Source organism: Lissotriton helveticus, chromosome 10 (assembly GCF_964261635.1).
Source record: "Lissotriton helveticus chromosome 10, aLisHel1.1, whole genome shotgun sequence".
Taxonomy (NCBI): Eukaryota; Metazoa; Chordata; class Amphibia; order Caudata; family Salamandridae; genus Lissotriton; species Lissotriton helveticus.
In genome coordinates, this window is record NC_136071.1 from 14,600,643 (window position 1) to 14,621,548 (window position 20,906).

General features: G+C 48.9%; 1 protein-coding gene across 1 annotated transcript in view; it reads right to left on the bottom strand.

Moving 5' to 3' along the window:
* HAUS7 (HAUS augmin like complex subunit 7) overlaps window positions 1–20,906 on the bottom strand; it is a 128,154-nt gene that overhangs the window by 58,219 nt on the left and 49,029 nt on the right. Inside the window, exon 2 of the mRNA XM_078664115.1 lies at window positions 4,859–4,974. Coding sequence (XP_078520241.1) covers window positions 4,859–4,974 — 116 coding nt within the window. The remainder of the gene's footprint in view (window positions 1–4,858; window positions 4,975–20,906) is intronic.

Genomic DNA, 20,906 nt, shown 5'->3' on the forward strand with positions numbered 1-20,906 from the left:
AACACTGCCTGGGTGGTAATGTATGAACAGCATAAATAGCCACGCATGGGTGGGTGGCCTGGGGGATGTACGTGCTACGGGCTTGCTATGTCACCGCAAGTCAGCACACATCAGGATCGAATAGACTGCACCCCCGTCATATGAACATGGTTGTGTTTGACTATTACCCATGTTGGGTATCATGGTTTGGACCCCGGGTCCGTTTATCTGGGGACCTCAATGTTCAGGGGTTAACAATTAAAATGGCACTCCACTACCACCACAGGGTATACTTGGCATGCTCATCCACGGGCTCAACATTTCCACATCATGCGGTCAGTCATGGGGACACTTAATGTTTACAATTTGTGCACCTGGAACGTGCGGGGCATGGGTTCGATCCACAAAAGACACCGGATACTGGCTCAACTTAACCGTAGGGGGGTCATGATAGCTTGCCTCCAGGAGACACATCTGAACAGTGCTGAGAACACGAAACTGTTGAAGAAGTGGAGGGGTCAACTCTTTGCTACGTCCTACTCTGCATTCTCAAGGGGGGCAGCTATTTGGCTTCGTAATTCTGTACCCTTCAAACCAGTTGAGCAGAGAATTGACAAGGAGGGGAGATATGTATTTGTGAGGGGCATACTGGATGGCACCACTGTTGTGCTCGGATGTGTATATGCACCAAATTCGGGTCAATCGGATTTTTTAACTAGACTTAATGGTGTTTTAGCGGATTGGGCAGGATATCAATGGGTTGCTGGGGGGGATTTCAATGCTGTGATGGATGTCACATTGGACGGTTCACACCCACCCTTACACGCCACCGAATGCAGGAAACAGGCAATTGCACTAACACAGTGGGCAGAAGGGTGGGACCTAGCAGATGCATGGCGCAGCAAACACCTACTTGACAAGGAATATACCTTTTTCTCCCCACCACACCAACCGCACACCAGAATCGACCGCGTGTTCTGCTCCCGCTCTCTACTGGGGGCGGTTCTCACAGCACAACATATGGGAAAGACACTCTCAGACCACAACCCTGTCGAATTGGCAATGCAATGGGGTAGGCTCCTGACACCGATACCTACCTGGAGGTTGCCCACGGAACTGTTGGAAGACAATGTCTTCAAATCGTCCATGGCGGACACCATTGAGGCTTACTTTGCTACGAATACTGACACTGCTAGCTCCAGACGATTGGAATGGGACACGTTCAAAGTCTTCATAAGAGGGGAGGCGATGGCCACCCGGGTGGGCATGAAGAGGGAGGTGCTCGATAGCATTAAGGAAGTAGAGGTCAGACTGGCAATGCTGGAGAACGAAGCAGTGGGCACAAACCTACACTTTACGCCACTACAAGAAGCACACATACGACATGCTGAGCTACTTGAAGACTTAAGATTACTGGACTATCGCGAATACACTAACAGACAGCACACTCAGGCTGATCGGTCAGGCCCATTGTTAGCCCGCATTATACGGGATTCCCCGACACACCTCCCAATCTTGGAAATTATAGACCAAGAAGGTTCAATGGCCTCGACTCAATTAGGAGTCAACACCGCATTCAAGAACTACTACACCACACTATATGGACCGCACCAGCCCCTCTCACAAATGGCACTGGAGAACTTCATGGAGGGCTTAGATCTGCCCCAGCTCACTGGTGGACAACGAGACGACCTGAAGCGTAATATCACCACAGCAGAGATTAAACAGGCGATACACGCCCTCCCGAGGAATAAAACTCCTGGGACGGACGGCTTACCTGTAGAATTTTACGAGACATTCATCGACCTACTCGCCCCACGACTACAAATCATCTACCAAGAGGCACTACGGGCCAATTCCCTGCCACAATCATCCCTCCAGGCCTTGATAACTTCCCTATTAAAACCGGGCAGAGACGGGATGCACCTAGCTAACTACAGACCCTTGTCTCTCCTTAATACTGACTATAAGATACTGAGCAAAGTGCTGGCAACTAGACTGGCGCAGCACATCCCCCAACTGATCCACCCCAACCAGTGCGGGTTCGTACCTGGTAGGAGCACAGCTATGAACCTCCGTAGACTAGCACAACTGATGCTACGAGACCAATCGGATGTAAGCACTGAGGGCTGTATCTCACTAGACCTAAAGCAGGCCTTCGACTCCCTCAGATGGGATTTCATGTTTGCAACACTTGCAAAATTCGGGTTACCTCTGGAATATGTTGCATGGGTCAGGCTGCTATACACCCACCCCACGGCACGGGTGCGAACGTCCAGATGCATCTCTGAGCCCTTGGCCATTGCAAAGGGTACCAGACAGGGGTGCCCACTCTCCCCGCTCTTATTTATCCTGGCGCTCGAACCGCTACTTTGTAAACTCCGGAAGGAGGCTTCTCACCGTGGCATTCAGAGAGGCGGGACGACACACGTGGTGTCCGCCTATGCTGATGACATTATCCTGTACCTCCGTGATCTGAGGGGTGACCTAAACCCTATACCCACACTATTCGAGGAATACCGGTTGTTATCGGGCCTCACGATAAGCGAACCCAAGTCGTATGGTTACTACTTTAATGCCACTGGTCCATCTGCATCACTGCTTTTCCCGCCGTACACTTTCCAAATGGCGGACACAACTTTCCGCTACCTTGGGATCCAAATCTACAGAGGTGCAGAGGAAATGATAGACGGCAACTTGGGCAGAGCAATATGGGCGCTCAAATCACAGATACAATTCTGGTTGTCGCTGCCTTTGTCGGTGGCGGGTAGAGTGGCAGTATCCAAGATGGTGGTGCTCCCCCGACTCATTTACTATTTCACTAACTTACCATTCCTGATTCCAGCCTCAACTTTCAGGGCACTTGATACACTACTAACGGAGCTCATATGGGGATCGGGGCGGAGACGCATAGGACTTGCTAAATTACAGCTTGCCTCTGGGGCTGGGGGAATGGGAGCACCGGACTTCAGGGCCTATAATTTTGCCTGTCAGCTGCAATGGCTGGCATACTGGCTGGCAGGTCGGAACCTACATGAGATCGACATGACAGAGGAGGATCGCTCCAAGGGGAAAATCCATATCTTACTTTTGCCCCGATCGGAGTTACCTGGGGACACTCCCCCCTCTTCTCCGACTTGCAGTGCAATATTGGCGGAAAGCGGTAAAGTACACAACTCCCACGACTTCATACGCCCCTACGATTCCGCTGTTAGGTATCCCGCTGGAATCGGGAACACTGACGGCCCGCAAGCTCACACCATGGCACGACGCAGGGGTAACGCACATTGGAGACCTCTTCTAGATGGACGCATGTTGTCCTTTGAGGACTTCAGGGCCGCACCTAACGTCCCGGGAGGTTCGTTCCTCCTACATGCTGGTTTACGTCACTACGTGACGGAGTTGTGGGCGCGAGAGGGCGAAGAGCCACCCACAAACCCATTGCTAACGATGCAGTACCTCATGGGAACGGGAAGCCACCTGACCAGATGGCTTACCGCTGGAATCAGAACGGGGAGGGCGATCTCTTTACTGCCTCTCAAGGTCAAATGGGAGGGCGACATAGGAAGGCCACTCGAGGATAAAGAATGGGGGCGTATCCTTCAATTTCCCAAAAACGTGGCTAGAAACCCGAAGTTCAAGTTTATTCAATTGATGGTCTTACACCGGGCGTATCTCACGCCACGCCGTATACATGCTATGTTCCCTGACGCTGTTGACACTTGCCCTCGATGCAGAGCAGATGATGCTTCACTGATACACATGCTGTGGGACTGCCCGAAACTGGGCTATTATTGGACCACTATACAAGACTCCATTACCAAAGCGGGTGCTCCCCTACTAGCACACACCTTAGAACATACAATACTAGGGCTAAGACCAGCGCCGTGTAAAAGAAGTGTGTCGACACGCTTCACTGATATGGCAATGCTACTTGCGAAACGCGCGATAACCATGCGGTGAAAATCGCCCAAACCACCCGACCCGGACATGTGGAGGACGGAGGTTATACGATGGGGCAGGGCAGAGGGGGAGGCGCTACAACGCGAGGAACGTAGGGGCCTTAGGAAGACGCTGATATCACTAGACTGGTTTGCCATGCTAGGGGCTTTTGAGGCGGAGGGGGAAGATGAATATAATGTCTCGTTATCCGCAGCTTGAGTTATGAGCCGTCCTCCATACACCACAACTTGCCACGGACGTGCTTGGTGCACCCCGAAACACAGCACTGGGGAAACCCACACATTTTTTGTTTATATCTCTGGCTGATTGTATAGAATTATGTATTAGGAAAGAGCCATTTTTGGGCATAGCCAATTACCAATGGATATATGCAATTACGAAGTATGAGTGCCTAGGGTGGGCTTACAAGGGGTGGCGGGTAAAGGGTTTCTTGGGGGTTATGTTTGGTTAACTGCAATGCACCAAAATGGAAAATTTATATTACACTTGATACTATTGTACCGCACAGAGCGTATTAATATGCGATTGCTTGTATACCAACTGTACCACGCTGTTGCTCTAATTACTATGCAAATACAAATTTTCAAAAAAAAAACTTTACACACTGCATTACGCACTTTCACCACACTGTTCCATGCTCCATCGATCTTAGGAGATCTAGCCACCGGATCGTACTAAAACATCTGCAAGCTCCTCCTAAACACGTGCTAGGAGTCGTAGCTCCTTGGCTGCACTAGGTTGCAGCCAAGAGGAGATCCCAAATGATGAAGAATGGCACCTCAGTGGGTGATGGGAATCCGTCCTCTTAAATAGGACTCCCCTAGCTTACAAGTCCCTGTTGGATCGCCTGTGGTACTGTCTGTACTCTTCTAAGAGACCTGCGGATTCCATGCACAGATCTATCCCGGACTCTTACCGTGTGCAGATCCACTCCAGGATGTCGAGGCGGTGCACCGATGGGGTGCAGAACAGCTCCAGCATGGTCTCCGGCTCTGTTAGGAACAGGCCCTCCACTGGGGGACAATCCAACTCCTGCAACATAAAGAACAGCGTGTAAGTCAAGGAACCACACACTTAAAATGGCATTGCCTACACTATTGTAAACACCCAGAGGCTGCAGCACACATAGGCATGCCTCAGCTCACTCTATCGATCACCTATAAAAAATAAATAATAATCGGATGTATGACGGTACAACGCGTACCGTCACAACGCATCCCTTTACCACGCATCCCTTACAACGCAAGTCGTTACCACGACTTGCGTTGGGGGGCGCGGATTTCGAATAGTATAATTTACTATTCTAACACCAGTCCCCGTGGACCCTAGGGAAGGTGTTTGGATAGTAAATTTACTATTTTTAATCCTTTAGCGCCCTCCAGCGCAAGTCCTGGTAACGACTTGCGTTGTAAGGGATGCGTGCTAAAGGTACCGCATTGTAAAAACTTCGTGGTAAACGATGTTTACCATAATATTCGTATGCAACATCGACTCCCTGCGCTCCCATGGAGGTGGTACTTGTACGTCTGTAAACTCATACCCAGGGACATTGAAAGCTTTGAGCAGCACTTGTAGATCAAAGTAACTTCCAAGAAAGGGAAGACGGACTTGTAAAACTCCCCTCTGAGCTTAAGGAGATCGGAGCAGCTCTCAAAAGGTGTTTCAAGAAGGGGCCTAAAAGGGACAGCACAGGACTGCTCTTCACTCACAGGCAAATATAACCTGGTGGCAAATTCAGATATCATACTCGTGTTACAGTCTGGTAAGGCAGAGGAGTGTACTGGTAAGGTACTTGGAAGGTAAGGCGAGTTTGTTGAAAATGAGCTCTGCACCACCTCAGTACTCTGGCAAGACACGTGGGCACACGCTATATATTGCAGTTATATTGAGATAGCTCGTATCCTTCACGAAGCATCAAAGCACTTTTTTGCAAGTAGCACGCTACTCTGGAATCCAAAGAGGATTGGTGGTGGGTTAGTATAGAGGAGTTTGAGTTTGTTTGAGCAGTGGACATACGTGCATAATGGATCTATAAATATTACTCCACCACAAAGGGAACCAATTTTGGTTCCACAAAGCTGCACAGCCCTTCACATTGAATCCAATGAATTAAGTTCATGTATTTGTGCTTTTTACTCAATTTTATCCATTCATTTTTCCACTCTTGTTGATCCAATTCATTATATTCAATCCTTTTAAACGACCATTTTCAAAAAAATCTCAGGAGCATGGGATGGATTGCATGCCAAGATTTATTTTCAAAAGGCCCAATGCATTTCGGGAATTAACACTCCCTTCATCAGGGGCATCTAGGGGTACAAACAGAATGTTGCATTTAATACAAATTTTGCCGACAAGGTGTATATTCGTTACATGACAAAACACGTTTCAAACAGAACAACAATGGCCCATTACTTTAAAAGAACTAGAAACTGTTTGCATTCCCAACATTGAACACTTTCCCAATCTCCTACCATACCGAAAAACTACTGCATTCCAAAAAATAAGTGAGCCCCATACTGTCTTATGGGTCCTATCGAGCTTCAACAATAATCAAAATGAAAATATATTTCACTTACCCTGGCATACTGGTAAATTTGAACCATCAAATAAACGCTCGCCGCGTTACTTCAGGCATCTCAAACCCGCGGTTTATTATTTTCATTTCGTAACGTGGCATCGTACGCCTACTGCGTTTAACTGCAAACATGTTCTACTTTCCTGAGCACATTATTTTATAACTGACTGAATTTAAGAAAACCGCTCTGTTTAATCTTCTACAAACAGAGCGGTTTTCTTAAATTCAGTGAATCCATTTAGTACATTGTGAGTGAAGGTCAACAGTAAACACGGTTGTTTCTCCGTATGTAAAACAATCCATGTTAGTGCATTCTGGGTAATTGAGTAGTTTCAAGGTTAACTCCTTAGCAACTGGTTCCTGTAGCTTTAAGAAACGTGGGGTTGCAGCATTGATGGAAAACAATATTCACCTGCAGACACTTACCAAGGGCCTTTAGGCTCGACCTAAAAAAGTGCCACGGTGCTATCAGAAAGGTGATCAGAGCTATAAATAGCGCATTAAAAGTAACACATAATTTGCAGAAAATGTTCAATATTAGAATGTCTGCAAAATACTCCATTTTTAGGAATTTTACGCCATGCAACACCCACCACACGGAATGGCAATGGCCCTAATTTGAATAACACTAATATATTTATTTTAAAAGAAATCTATAGTCTCTTAAAGGCACTATACGGAAGAGTGTGGTGATGCGCTCAGCTGATTACTTTGGCTACTACGTCCCAGGGTTCAAATAATGGCTATGGCATTTGAATGAAAAGTGTGAAAATCTCAGCAAATCATTTTACTTCCCTGAGCCAAAATTGTAAACATATGATGCAATTTAAATCTATAAAACGATATTTGATGTATACCATCTTTTTGAGCTGGATATGCGCCTTACGATTACCACAAAATTATACTACCAATGCTTATCCCTATGCCGACCTTTGCGATTTCTCAAAAATCTTTCTTCTAGCTGATGAAACCTAGCTAGTGATCTCAACCCACGTTTAACTTCAGTTTAGTAAGCAAATAGCTTAATGTCATCACCCTGAAAAGCAGCAAATATTCCACAATATTGCTCCATTTAAATGACAGATAATGCAAACCAAAAAACGTCCTTCATTGGGGTTTTCCAATTCTGAAATATCTGCACAGTTTATTTGCAGACATTTAAATGTGTGCTAAAAAAAAATGACAATGCACAGCCTTCCTCAAGCACTCCCCGAAGCCAGCATGATTGTCAAACAAATCCTCTCACATTGAAATCAGAGAGAGAAAAGTAAACACCAAGCTCCCTGGAAGACAGAGCCTGACATTTGACCTCTGTCTTTGAATGCACAGCAAATGTGACGAGATAAGAACAATATTTAAAGGCCTGTTTACAGAAATCCAGGACTGGTGGAAGAGTACAGTATACAGGGTTGGGCAACGGGAGGGACAAACCTGAGCTGGACAGCATAAAAGAAAATACAGCCAGCAAATAGAAAGCAAGCAAATGTGAGCAACAAACCACAAAGCCAGTGGTAAACAACAGGCAGAATACATTCCCAGGAAAGCTTTCCGACTATCCCCAAGATGTTGTTAGCAAACCATGCAGCTGTGCTGTCTGGTAGGCCTCAACCTAAAAAGGTATAAGTATAAGTATATATATATAGGGTCATGAACACCGGACAGAGCCCAGAACAAATACCTCAAGCCCCGACCTGGAAAACACTGCTACTCGGAATTCCAATTGGAAAATCAAAACCATGCCGAGAATTGGAGTTAACAAACAGCGTGATGGCAACACTGCATGCTGGGAGACGAAGTTCCAAGGAGGAAGCGTTGTGACTCCATGCCATGTTTTACCGGGTACCAAACACTACTTCAGTGAGTTGGATGTTATAAATGGACACACTGGGGGACTGGGAGTAACAGTGGCATTTTGAAATACCAAAAGGGCATTTGAAAAAGGATTACTTCCGAAACGCGTCATGCCCGGATTTTAAATAAATGGTGTTCTTGAACAAACCCTTGGTACTGCCTCGAATCTGAATCGTGAGAGGAGGATTGGCTTCGGAATATATATATATATATATATATATATATATATATATATATATATATATATATATATATATATTTGAAGATGAAGGATCACAAGAAAACAACAGCCAGCCAGGGCAAAAATCTGGATCCCAAAGGATACAATGAGTCACAAAGAAATAAAATATCCAAGAAAGAAGTGACTCAAACAGATATATTCACCAAAGAACAAAAATATATTTCCACTACAACGTTTCAGCTTCCGCCTTCCTCAGGTAGTTTCAAGATGGTAAGCTCAGGTGCAGCCACTGAGCTTACCATCTTGAAACTACCTGAGGAAGGCGGAAGCTGAAACGTTGTAGTGGAAATATATTTTTGTTCTTTGGTGAATATATCTGTTTGAGTCACTTCTTTCTTGGATATATATATATATATATATATATATATATATATATCACAGCTCCAAAGACACAAAACATGCGAGTCACTCTGAAGGCGGGTGCTTAGTAACGCGATGGTGCTCGCGTCAATAGATACAGGCTCCAATTTCCCAAAACATACCCAGCCGGGTTACAGGAAAAACCAGCACTCTCGAAGGCAGCAGCAGGTATTTCAGCAGAAAGGTTTATTCAGACGCGTTTCGGGAATGAAATCCCTTCGTCAGTGTTAACATTGGAACGTGATATGTGACACCATTATCTATGTTCGTGAATTACATCAACACAAACAAGGGACTTAAACATTCAAAGGTATGATACGCGCCATCTTTGAATGGGTTCGTTCTACACATATTGTCAGGGTGAAATGTTATAATAGTTCCCCGTATTTAAGTCATTTCTAAAACGACCGCCAATTCATAATGCGGTTACTCAATAGACAATCGCGCCGTGTATCGGCTAAAGTTATTTAAAACTTGTGCCTGAGAAAATGGCATTGAAAAACACAATGCATAATTGAAGTGAAAATCACAACATTTGAAAAAAGCTCAACTGGGCAAAAATCTAGCCGTGGATCGGCAATTGCAACCCCATCTCAGGTTGCTACATTCTCAGGCCAGAAAAAAGAAAGAAATGACAGAACTTATAACTTATCACCAAGACAAATAAAAAAAAATTCTACTATGTACATCTTCAGAAATTCCAACTCAGTCAATTCATCAAAATTACCATAATCACATTTTCGAAACAGTTTTTCATACAGTACGTAAATACCAATATTAATCCTTTTCTCTTAGCCCAAATGGGAAGCAAGTTCCTCCCCTGTGTTCAGTCCCTTGGGTGCCCTAGTCTCAAGATCTATGATAAATCTAGATTCTAGTCTCCTTAATGCCTGCAATCTATTGCCCCCTCTGGGGTTTTCAACAACTTAGTCTAGGCAAAAGTATCTTAGAAGATTCCTGTCACTATGATGCTTAATGGCAAAATGCCGGGCTACTGGGTAGGTGAAATCCTTGTTGGCAACTGCCCGCATATGCTCCAGCACCCGTAATTTAACAGGATTAATGGTACTACCCACATACCTAAGCGGACAAGGGCAAACCAAACAGTAGACTGCGTGGTCTGTGTGACAAGACATGAATTTGGTTATTTTCTTGCCACCTTTACAACCTGTCACATCATATGCTAGAGTTCTTTTGCTAGCTGAACAGGCTTTGCATTTCCCGCAGGGGAAGAAGCCTTTTGCGTCCTTCAGAGTTCCTAATTGTTTCTCCTGTGGTGGTAAGTAACTGTGAACCATCTCATCACGTAGTGATCTTGCCCTCCTAAAAGTTATTAAAGGTGCAACAGGGATATCAGGACCCACAATTGGGTCAGACTTAAGGATATGCCAATGTTTAGATAAGATAGATCTTAATTTAAAATTAAATAAGGGGAACTATTATAACATTTCACCCTGACAATATGTGTAGAACGAACCCATTCAAAGATGGCGCGTATCATACCTTTGAATGTTTAAGTCCTTTGTTTGTGTTGATGTAATTGACGAACATAGATAAAGGTGTCACATATCACGTTCCAATGTTAACACTGACGAAGGGATTTCAGTCCCGAAACGCGTCTGAATAAACCTTTCTGCTGAAATATCTGCTGCTGCCTTCGAGAGTGCTGGTTTTGCCTGTAACCCGGCTGGGTATGTTTTGGGAAATTGGAGCCTGTGTGTGTGTATATATATATATATATAGATATATCTATATATATATATATATATATATAGATATATCTATATATATCTATATATCTATCTATCTATCTATCTATCTATCTATCTATCTATATATATTGTTGGACTTGGCCCGCAGGGCTGGTTCACCCCTGAACTTTTTGCCTTATGTGTGACCCTGTGTCAGGGATTTTTGGGTCTCTGCGCACTTTTTCCCTGGGTCCCAGAGTGAAAGTGCGTGCGTGTAGCATGGCTGGCCTGCCCTCCCATAGGAATGCATGGGGAATGTGTGTGTCCCTGGTAGTTCCTGATGCGTGGGGAGTGCAGGCTCGAGTTTAGTATGTGTAAACTCGTGAGAGTGAATGCTGCGAGATGGTGTCTGCGGCATGTATGTGTCTAGAAGGGAAGTGCTACTTCTGGACATTGAGATATGTGTGCGTGTGCTGTGAGGGTGCTGGAGCGTGATTGGCTGGAGCTGGCTGGCATGCCAGGCTCCAGGAAGTCTGGATGGGTCTGCCCGGTGGTGAGTGGGAGATTAGCATGAGTGATGTGTGGGAGGAGTGTACCTGTGTCCTGGATGGGCTGGGTTTTCCCCACACAATGCTGGCTCCGCCCCCCTGTGGTGTGTCTAACGACCCTAGCCTCCCCAGTGAATGAAATGGGTGGTTGGGCCATCAAGAGTGCTCCAAAGCCAGCTGTAACTGGTTTTCCCCCCACCCTGCACCTTGAAACAAAGGATTTGTTACTATAAGAAGGGGCTGTGTCCCCTTGGAAAATGTTCTGCTTTTGGATCCTGCCAGAGGGGGCTGTTGCTGCTGCTGGGGCCAGGAGGACCGCCACTTGGGGTGTCTCCCTGCCTGGAGACACCGTGTGCTGGCTCTGGCCCAGCCTTGCCCCCCTGCCTGCCTCCAGCCCCTGCTGGAGCCTTGTCCTGTCCTCCAGTGCTGGGGAGCACTGAGGACTCCTTGCCTGCAGCCTGAGAGCGCTGAAATCGCCTGCCTAGCGCTTGGAAGCGCTGGATTTTGGCCATAGCGCTGTGAGCGCTGTATTCTGTCCTGGAGGCGCTTGGGAGCGCCTGCCCTTCGTTACTAGCGCTGCTAGCGCTGGGTGTGCACAGCCGCTGCCCACCCGGCATCTGACTGCCCCGTGTGGCGAGTTGGCAGCGCGGGTGCCACCCCGCTCATTGCCGCTTTCATTGTGCCCAGGTCCGTGATTTATTGCCACGAGGAAGCTACTCCTCGGATTGGAGCCCGCCTGCCTGTCTAAAAACGAGCCGCCGCGCTGCCCGCGGCGACCCGGAAGTGGTGAGGCGGCCGACCAATCACAGCGCGGCCCCGGAGAGGCCGACCGGAAGTCCCGCCCCGCTGCCGCGACCCGGAAGTCAGGCAGGCCGGGGGCAAGACAGAGAGGCAACCGGAAGCGGACGGGAGGCCACCCCGCGCTCCGGTGAAGAGAGAAGCCGGCGTCTTCCCGTTTCCTCCCCAGGCTCCCAAAGTGAGGGAGAGCCCAGGGAGAAGTGTCCAGAGAGCCCCGAGGAGCGGGAGCTCTCGAGGAGCAGAGCCTGCCGCGTCGTGCCTGGAGCCCCGGGACGAGAGGAGAGGAGCCCCGCCCGCGGCCCAGCTGATCAGCCGGTGAGTGAGAGGGCGGGTTCGTGTGTCCTGCGAGCGGCCCCATTGAGGGAGGGCCGCTCCACTGAGAAGAGCCCGTTCTGTGTTCTGTGAGCCCGAGAGGCTCTGGGGGCATTTTCTTGTGTCCTGAGTCCCCCGTGAGGGACTCCCAGACCCCGCAGTTGCTACCGAGCCCCGAGAGGCTCGTGGCCCCCCCCCCCTTGGCTCTAGGTCCCCCGTGAGGGACCCCAACAGCCCAGTGAGGCTGCACCTTTTTGGTTTTGAGCCCTGAGAGGCTCATTGCCCATTCTTGTTACGAGCCAGAGAGGCTCTGAGAGGGTCATTCGCTTTGAGAGTCCAGTGAGGCTCCGCAGTGCCACAGTGGTGGTTCTTGAGCCCAGAGAGGCTCCAACGTTGCCCAAACTTTCCCTGCACCAGTTGCCCAGCACTTTGTGGGCAACTGCTACGTTTAGGCCCTGACATTGGGACACAGGGACTGTCACAGGTGGTGACTGATCTAAGTTTTGCGCAATGTTATTGCTACACCTCTGAATGTTAATGCATCATGTGTTTTGTCTTTACACCCCTACAGGTAGTGTGACATGTAGGTGGTTGTTTTTCTCCCTAGTACAGGTGGTGCTAGTGAGGTCCTGTTACGAGTGATTACTGGTTGTATGCTCTACTTTTATATTGTGTGCTACACTGATTTTACTTTCTAAAGTGCTATTTCTGAAAGTATTATTTCTAAAAGTGCTGATACCCCTGACAGTGGTCCAAGTGGCCCTGTCCTGTGCAATATCCCTTGTAAATTCCGCCAGTGCCTGTTGGCACAGTGTAACAAGATGTGTGTTTTATCTGATGTATATTTATTATAATACAAAGGCTATTTTTATATAACCTTGTGTGGAGTTTCCTTTGTGGTGGGCCTTTGGTTGTTGTTGCTGGGGTGCGTGCGCAAATACTTAGCCTACATCGCCTCCAAGTTTAGCCTTGCTGCTCGCGCCACGTTACCTAGAGGGCGAGTAAGGGTTATCTTGGCGTGTAACTCCCTTGCCCTGACTTGGGTGTGGTGGTCTCTGACTGACTTTGGCGAAAGCCCTGGCCAGCCAGGGATCCCATTTCCAACATTGGCGGCAAGCGGTGGGATAAGGATTTGTGTTTGCGTTGTACCACAGTAGCGGCTGGCCGCACTTCAAAGCTCTACATTGTTAGATAACCACATTTTGGGGATTATTGTTTTTGGTAAAATTCCATTGTTTCTTCTCCTGAAGAGTGTCATTTTATAATTGTGTCCAGTGCATTTGTCCCCCGCCCTGCTTCCAGAGTTTGGTACCTGTGTCACTTTTGGTCAGGTTGAGAAGTCAGGGGTGGTAGAAACTGCCTTACCGATCCGAGGGGAGGGTGTGTGTGGATGAATGGTGTGTTTCCCTGGACGCATGAGTGAGTTCTTTTTTTAAGGAGAGTGTGGAAGTTTTGGAATTGTGTACTCCTACTTCAGATTGCAAGGTCCCTTGTGTTGCACGTGTCTGTGAGCATCCTGTCAAGATGGAATCTCCTTTTAACCTTTGTGGCCTGTTTAAGTACAGTGTGCATGAGTTGGTACGGTTATGTAAGGAGAGAGACATCCCAGTGAGTGAGTCAGACACCCAGTCCAAGCTTAGGGATAACATGATCCTGTGGCAGAAGAGTGACTGGGAGCGTGAGCACAGTGAGAGGGAGAGGGCCCGGGCCGCACACCATGAGGGTGGTGGGTCTGAGGGGAGCCCTGAAGAGTCTGATGTGGAGAGTGAGTTTGACAGTGGATGGGCGCCAGCAGAGAGCGAGTACCCCCTAGATAGGGAGTCCCTTGCTGGGTCCAGTGTCAGATGTAGCACCCCATCCCTTTCCCTGTCCCCAGAGGAGTGGGTGGATAGGAGAGAAGAGAGGGAGCACCAGCTGGCCATGGAGAAGCTCCGGTTAGAGTATGCCAGAGAGATGGCGCAGCTGGGTGTGAATGAGCGGACTGCAGAGGCTGAGAGGGCCTTGGCCAGGGAGAAGATAGCCCTAGAGTGTAGGTTATCCCCTGAGCGCAGTCTTAATTTTCTGGATCCCCCAGGGAGGGTTGAGTCCAGTGGTGGCAGCTATTTAAATCTCAGTCTAGAAAGTCCCAGTTCCCAGAGTATGGTTCCTGTTTCCCCAGAGGAGGAGAATAGGTTGAGGTTTAGGAACCTTAGGAAACCGTCTCATCAGTCTTGGGAAGACTTTGAGGATGACTGTTGTGGAGCCCTGTGTGATTGGGTACGGGAGCCCACGAAATGTGATTGGGACATATTGTTCGATATGTTTCTCAGAGAGCAGTTGCTCAGTTGTTGTTCACCAGGGTTGCGCCAACACCTGTTGGGGTGTGGATTGTCTGAACCATGTGAGCTTGCAGAGGAAGCAGACCGCTGGGAAGGTACCAGGGGTTCTGTAGAGTCATTAGGGAGTGACTCCAAAAGTAGTGGGTCAGGGATCTTCCAGCCCAGCGTGGTGGAAGAAGCTCAGTGTAGCCCAGCTAGGTCCCAGTATAGTGAGAAGGGTGTAGGGGCTGACTGCCTGGCTCAGTGGAGCATGAGTCAGTGGGTGGCTGAGAGCCCCCAGAGGCCCGAAGCCCTGTCTCAGAACCTGGGTGGTTTCTTTAGGGAACACCAGGTTGGGGACCTAGGCTGTCCTGTTAGCCCATTTGAGGAGGATCTCCTAGTGAGTAGAGGACCTGGAGCGTCTGTAACCAGAGCTCCTGTGGTTCTAGAGGCTGGCAGTACAGCTCCGGTAGGGAGGGTACAGGAGTCCAGCGTGAGGAGTGATTGGGGGATGAGTTTCCCAGTGGATGCGCCAGTGGACCAGAGACTAGCCAGTTGGGCTAGATCTTCTTGGAGGGACCCGGGTGGTGCCACTTCTGGTCTGGGGGATCGTCACGCACTGTCAGGTGGACAGAGGGCGGGAGATCTGCGCCAGACAGACAGTCACACAACAGATGTGTCATCTGTTAGCCTCAGGGGGATTGTGTGTGAGTCCCCAGAAGTCCTGGAGTGCCAGACAGTTGTTCCACCAAAGGTTTTAGACCGGAGGTTGGATGGCCAGGTTCAGGATCAGCCTGACCTGAAGGGTAGGACGACTGTAACCAGTGTCCTGACCGGTTCTTCTTCCAGAGGAACTTCTCCAGGTGGGAGAGGGCAGACCTCTGGAAGGGGGTGCAGAGGGTGGGAGAGCCCACCTCTGACCCCGGTGCAACCTGAGGGGTTAAACCCTAGGTTGGAATGGCGTTCTAGGTGTCCCCCTCGCACGGGGAGGAGGAACCCTAAAACAAGAGGTAATGGGGAGGAGAGCCTTCCCTGAGACTCCTGGTCCACCTGAGGTTGTAGACCCTAGGCTGGAGAACCAGTGGCAGTCTAGCCCTGTCTTGCAGACAGGAGGAGTGGAGAATGGCTACTATGGGCCTGGGGTTACTACCCCCCACTTCGTGAGAAGGCAGGAACCAGTGGCACCTGGGTGGCCTAGGGCCTGGTCCTGGCCGTGGACAGCTGAGGAGTACCAGTGGGGTAGCCCAGCTGGTCCTTACAGTAGCTTTAGAAGGAACCCTAGGGGTTCACCGTGGCATAGAACAGGAGGGTGTCCCGGCAGTGGCGGGCCTGCGTCCGTGTTCTATCGCCCCAAGCAGGGAAGTCCATCACGGTGGTGATTGTTCTCCCCTGCGTTTTGGCTGGAAGGGGGTTATGTTGGACTTGGCCCGCAGGGCTGGTTCACCCCTGAACTTTTTGCCTTATGTGTGACCCTGTGTCAGTGATTTTTGGGTCTCTGCGCACTTTTTCCCTGGGTCCCAGAGTGAAAGTGCGTGCGTGTAGCATGGCTGGCCTGCCCTCCCATAGGAATGCATGGGGAATGTGTGTGTCCCTGGTAGTTCCTGATGCGTGGGGAGTGCAGGCTCGAGTTTAGTATGTGTAAACTCGTGAGAGTGAATGCTGCGAGATGGTGTCTGCGGCATGTATGTGTCTAGAAGGGAAGTGCTACTTCTGGACATTGAGATATGTGTGCGTGTGCTGTGAGGGTGCTGGAGCGTGATTGGCTGGAGCTGGCTGGCATGCCAGGCTCCAGGAAGTCTGGATGGGTCTGCCCGGTGGTGAGTGGGAGATTAGCATGAGTGATGTGTGGGAGGAGTGTACCTGTGTCCTGGATGGGCTGGGTTTTCCCCACACAATGCTGGCTCCGCCCCCCTGTGGTGTGTCTAACGACCCTAGCCTCCCCAGTGAATGAAATGGGTGGTTGGGCCATCAAGAGTGCTCCAAAGCCAGCTGTAACTGGTTTTCCCCCCACCCTGCACCTTGAAACAAAGGATTTGTTACTATAAGAAGGGGCTGTGTCCCCTTGGAAAATGTTCTGCTTTTGGATCCTGCCAGAGGGGGCTGTTGCTGCTGCTGGGGCCAGGAGGACCGCCACTTGGGGTGTCTCCCTGCCTGGAGACCCAGTGTGCTGGCTCTGGCCCAGCCTTGCCCCCCTGCCTGCCTCCAGCCCCTGCTGGAGCCTTGTCCTGTCCTCCAGTGCTGGGGAGCACTGAGGACTCCTTGCCTGCAGCCTGAGAGCGCTGAAATCGCCTGCCTAGCGCTTGGAAGCGCTGGATTTTGGCCATAGCGCTGTGAGCGCTGTATTCTGTCCTGGAGGCGCTTGGGAGCGCCTGCCCTTCGTTACTAGCGCTGCTAGCGCTGGGTGTGCACAGCCGGTGCCCACCCGGCATCTGACTGCCCCGTGTGGCGAGTTGGCAGCGCGGGTGCCACCCCGCTCATTGCCGCTTTCATTGTGCCCAGGTCCGTGATTTATTGCCACGAGGAAGCTACTCCTCGGATGGGAGCCCGCCTGCCTGTCTAAAAACGAGCCACCGCGCTGCCCGCGGCGACCCGGAAGTGGTGAGGCGGCCGACCAATCACAGTGCGGCCCCGGAGAGGCCGACCGGAAGTCCCGCCCCGCTGCCGCGACCCGGAAGTCAGGCAGGCCGGGGGCAAGACAGAGAGGCAACCGGAAGCGGACGGGAGGCCACCCCGCGCTCCGGTGAAGAGAGAAGCCGGCGTCTTCCAGTTTCCTCCCCAGGCTCCCAAAGTGAGGGAGAGCCCAGGGAGAAGTGTCCAGAGAGCCCCGAGGAGCGGGAGCTCTCGAGGAGCAGAGCCTGCCGCGTCGTGCCTGGAGCCCCGGGACGAGAGGAGAGGAGTCCCGCCCGCGGCCCAGCTGATCAGCCGGTGAGTGCGAGGGCGGGTTCGTGTGTCCTGCGAGCGGCCCCATTGAGGGAGGGCCGCTCCACTGAGAAGAGCCCGTTCTGTGTTCTGTGAGCCCGAGAGGCTCTGGGGGCATTTTCTTGTGTCCGGAGTCCCCCGTGAGGGACTTCCAGACCCCGCAGTTGCTACCGAGCCCCGAGAGGCTCGTGGCCCCCCCCCCCTTGGCTCTAGGTCCCCCGTGAGGGACCCCAACAGCCCAGTGAGGCTGCACCTTTTTGGTTTTGAGCCCTGAGAGGCTCATTGCCCATTCTTGTTACGAGCCAGAGAGGCTCTGAGAGGGTCATTCGCTTTGAGAGTCCAGTGAGGCTCCGCAGTGCCACAGTGGTGGTTCTTGAGCCCAGAGAGGCTCCAACGTTGCCCAAACTTTCCCTGCACCAGTTGCCCAGCACTTTGTGGGCAACTGCTACGTTTAGGCCCTGACATTGGGACACAGGGACTGTCACAGGTGGTGACTGATCTAAGTTTTGCGCAATGTTATTGCTACACCTCTGAATGTTAATGCATCATGTGTTTTGTCTTTACACCCCTACAGGTAGTGTGACATGTAGGTGGTTGTTTTTCTCCCTAGTACAGGTGGTGCTAGTGAGGTCCTGTTACCAGTGATTACTGGTTGTATGCTCTACTTTTACATTGTGTGCTACACTGATTTTACTTTCTAAAGTGCTATTTCTGAAAGTATTATTTCTAAAAGTGCTGATACCCCTGACAGTGGTCCAAGTGGCCCTGTCCTGTGCAATATCCCTTGTAAATTCCGCCAGTGCCTGTTGGCACAGTGTAACAAGATGTGTGTTTTATCTGATGTATATTTATTATAATACAAAGGCTATTTTTATATAACCTTGTGTGGAGTTTCCTTTGTGGTGGGCCTTTGGTTGTTGTTGCTGGGGTGCGTGCGCAAATACTTAGCCTACATCGCCTCCAAGTTTAGCCTTGCTGCTCGCGCCACGTTACCTAGAGGGCGAGTAAGGGTTATCTTGGCGTGTAACTCCTGTAGTGTAGCTCCTATTTTCCCAATAGGCTCTGCGCATTGGAATAGTACCTACGATAGTAAAGGCCTAGACCAGACGTTAACTAGGTCTACTACTGTCGATACTAGACTTAATTTTTGGGTTTGCCAGCTAAGCTCAGAGTTCGCTAGAAACTTTCTCGAATGTTCAAGGAAGGATTAACTCCCCTGATTAGACAAGAAGGGATTTAGTTTCTGACAACCATAGAACATGACAACTTTGCTCTCCCCTAATCAAGAGTCAATCTCAAGAGTCGTGTGAGCACAAGGCAATTATTTTACTCAGTCAGTACGTGCATTCTTAGTCTCATCAGAATGTAGAGAAAAGGAAGAGACGGGCGTGTTCAATAAAATATGTTATTTATTGATCAGTCTCTTTTCTCGTACAAGAGAAATGGATCGATATTATTGCAATACTTATAGTTAAGTAAAGTGCATACATTAAAAGCAATAGTATAAAATAATACTGTAAAAACATTGATATGGTTTCTGAGCCATATGATGCTTTAAAATGATTAAAATATATTTACATACACATATACATTTGACTAAACGTACTCAACTGGTGTTTCTAAATACGCCTACCCCGTGTACCTGACCTAAGTCTAATGCGTGGGCGGGAATAGAAAGTTACAGTTTAAGTTAAGTTTGTTTTTGCCAAGTGAATAACTAAAGAATTCTCTAGGAGGGGTTATTCAGTTCTGTACCTGGAATTTAGGATGAATGAGGAATGGTATCTCTTTCTCTGCTCTCGATATTCCAGGCTGCCTGCGAGGGCTGCCCAGAAGCGCCGGTGCTGGGTCTCTCGGCTTGAGATAGCAGCGCGTCTCTCAGCGCGTCAGGAAGGCGGGGCTGCTGCCTGCGGGGTCTGCTTCTGCTCTCGGCTTCGGCAAGTATGGCTGCTCCGTCTTGTCACCACGCGTGTGTTTGCATAGGGCAAGGTCGGCAATATTTATACCTTAAAGGTGCCGGGATTGACGTAAGGATGGACATAGGTACGTCAATAAAGATGTCATACGACTTGCTCGTTAGCACATTCTTTACTAAAGTTCTCTGTGAAATCAAAACAATGGCCGCACGGATTATCCAGGTTGTCATAGGTTTGATTTGTTATGAGAACGTCGTATGCCTTATCAGGGGCTGGAGGAATGTCGCTTGTCTAATTAGATCTCAAGCGTTATGACCTAATCAGATAACACGTTCCTGTGCCGTAGTGTGACTGCGTCAGATAACGGTATCTGCATCATGGGGGATTTCTTGCCTCATGGGCTGACTGTTAGTTAACTAGCTAGTTAGTTTAACCAGAATAGGGTCAGGAATAGGGGGATCGATTCAGAACCTATAGAAATACACGACACCCACTCCACGCTAACTATGGTCATATCTACTAATCTATGCATAGTATAACATAGTACAACATACTATAGAGTATAGTGTATACCTTACCACCCCAAAATACATAAATGCATTTTGAAATTTTCAAATATACTGAAAAATTGCAGTCATATATATTGTATGCACTTAAGCTATGAATTAAATGCAAAAGTAAGCACGCATTTTATGCATTATTGCTTGTTGGTATATGAGAAATACACATGAAATGGCTCTTAATATGGCTATACAGAAAAAAAGTCGAAACCATTTCATCACATAAAATATATTGTGAACATACCAGCGGGCAGCTAAAGTCTATATAAAGTCTATAAAGTATCTAAAAAATAGAAATCTTAGTTCTCTAGGAATAGTTTCTTACTTTAAGCAGAAGATCAGTGTCCCGGGGAAAAAATATATAGAAAAATATTTTAAGGGCTTGCTGAAAAAAGTTGCTGTCCGTGAACTGGATTGTAATTGTTCATGTGACTTTATTTTTAAAGTTGAAGGCCGAATTCAGGGAACGCCGTGTGCGAGTTTACTCAAAAGTCTCTATTTCTGTTCCGGAGAGAACATCATATCATTCAGGCTTTCGAAAAAACTGTCAACAGCTTCATGGGAAAGTTCCACTAAGTCGGAAATAGGGGTAACCATGCATTCATGCGCATGATTGTCTGCATTGACATTCTGATTTGCATTGCTGACAGAAGGTCGTACCTGTTCGATGCTGCTTTCATCTTGAATTTCACTACCCTTCAATCGCAGTGGTGAAGATTCCAGGAATGCCGTCATCAGAATTGGCAGCCTTTGAGGGCAGCACAGTGCGTGAACCTTGGTAGGAACCAACAGTGTATCTGCATCCACTGGCGCATCCGATTGTAGCGTCAGACAGGTGTCTAACACGCATTCTTCTCCGCATAGCAGACACCTTAGTACAGGTAAAACACACC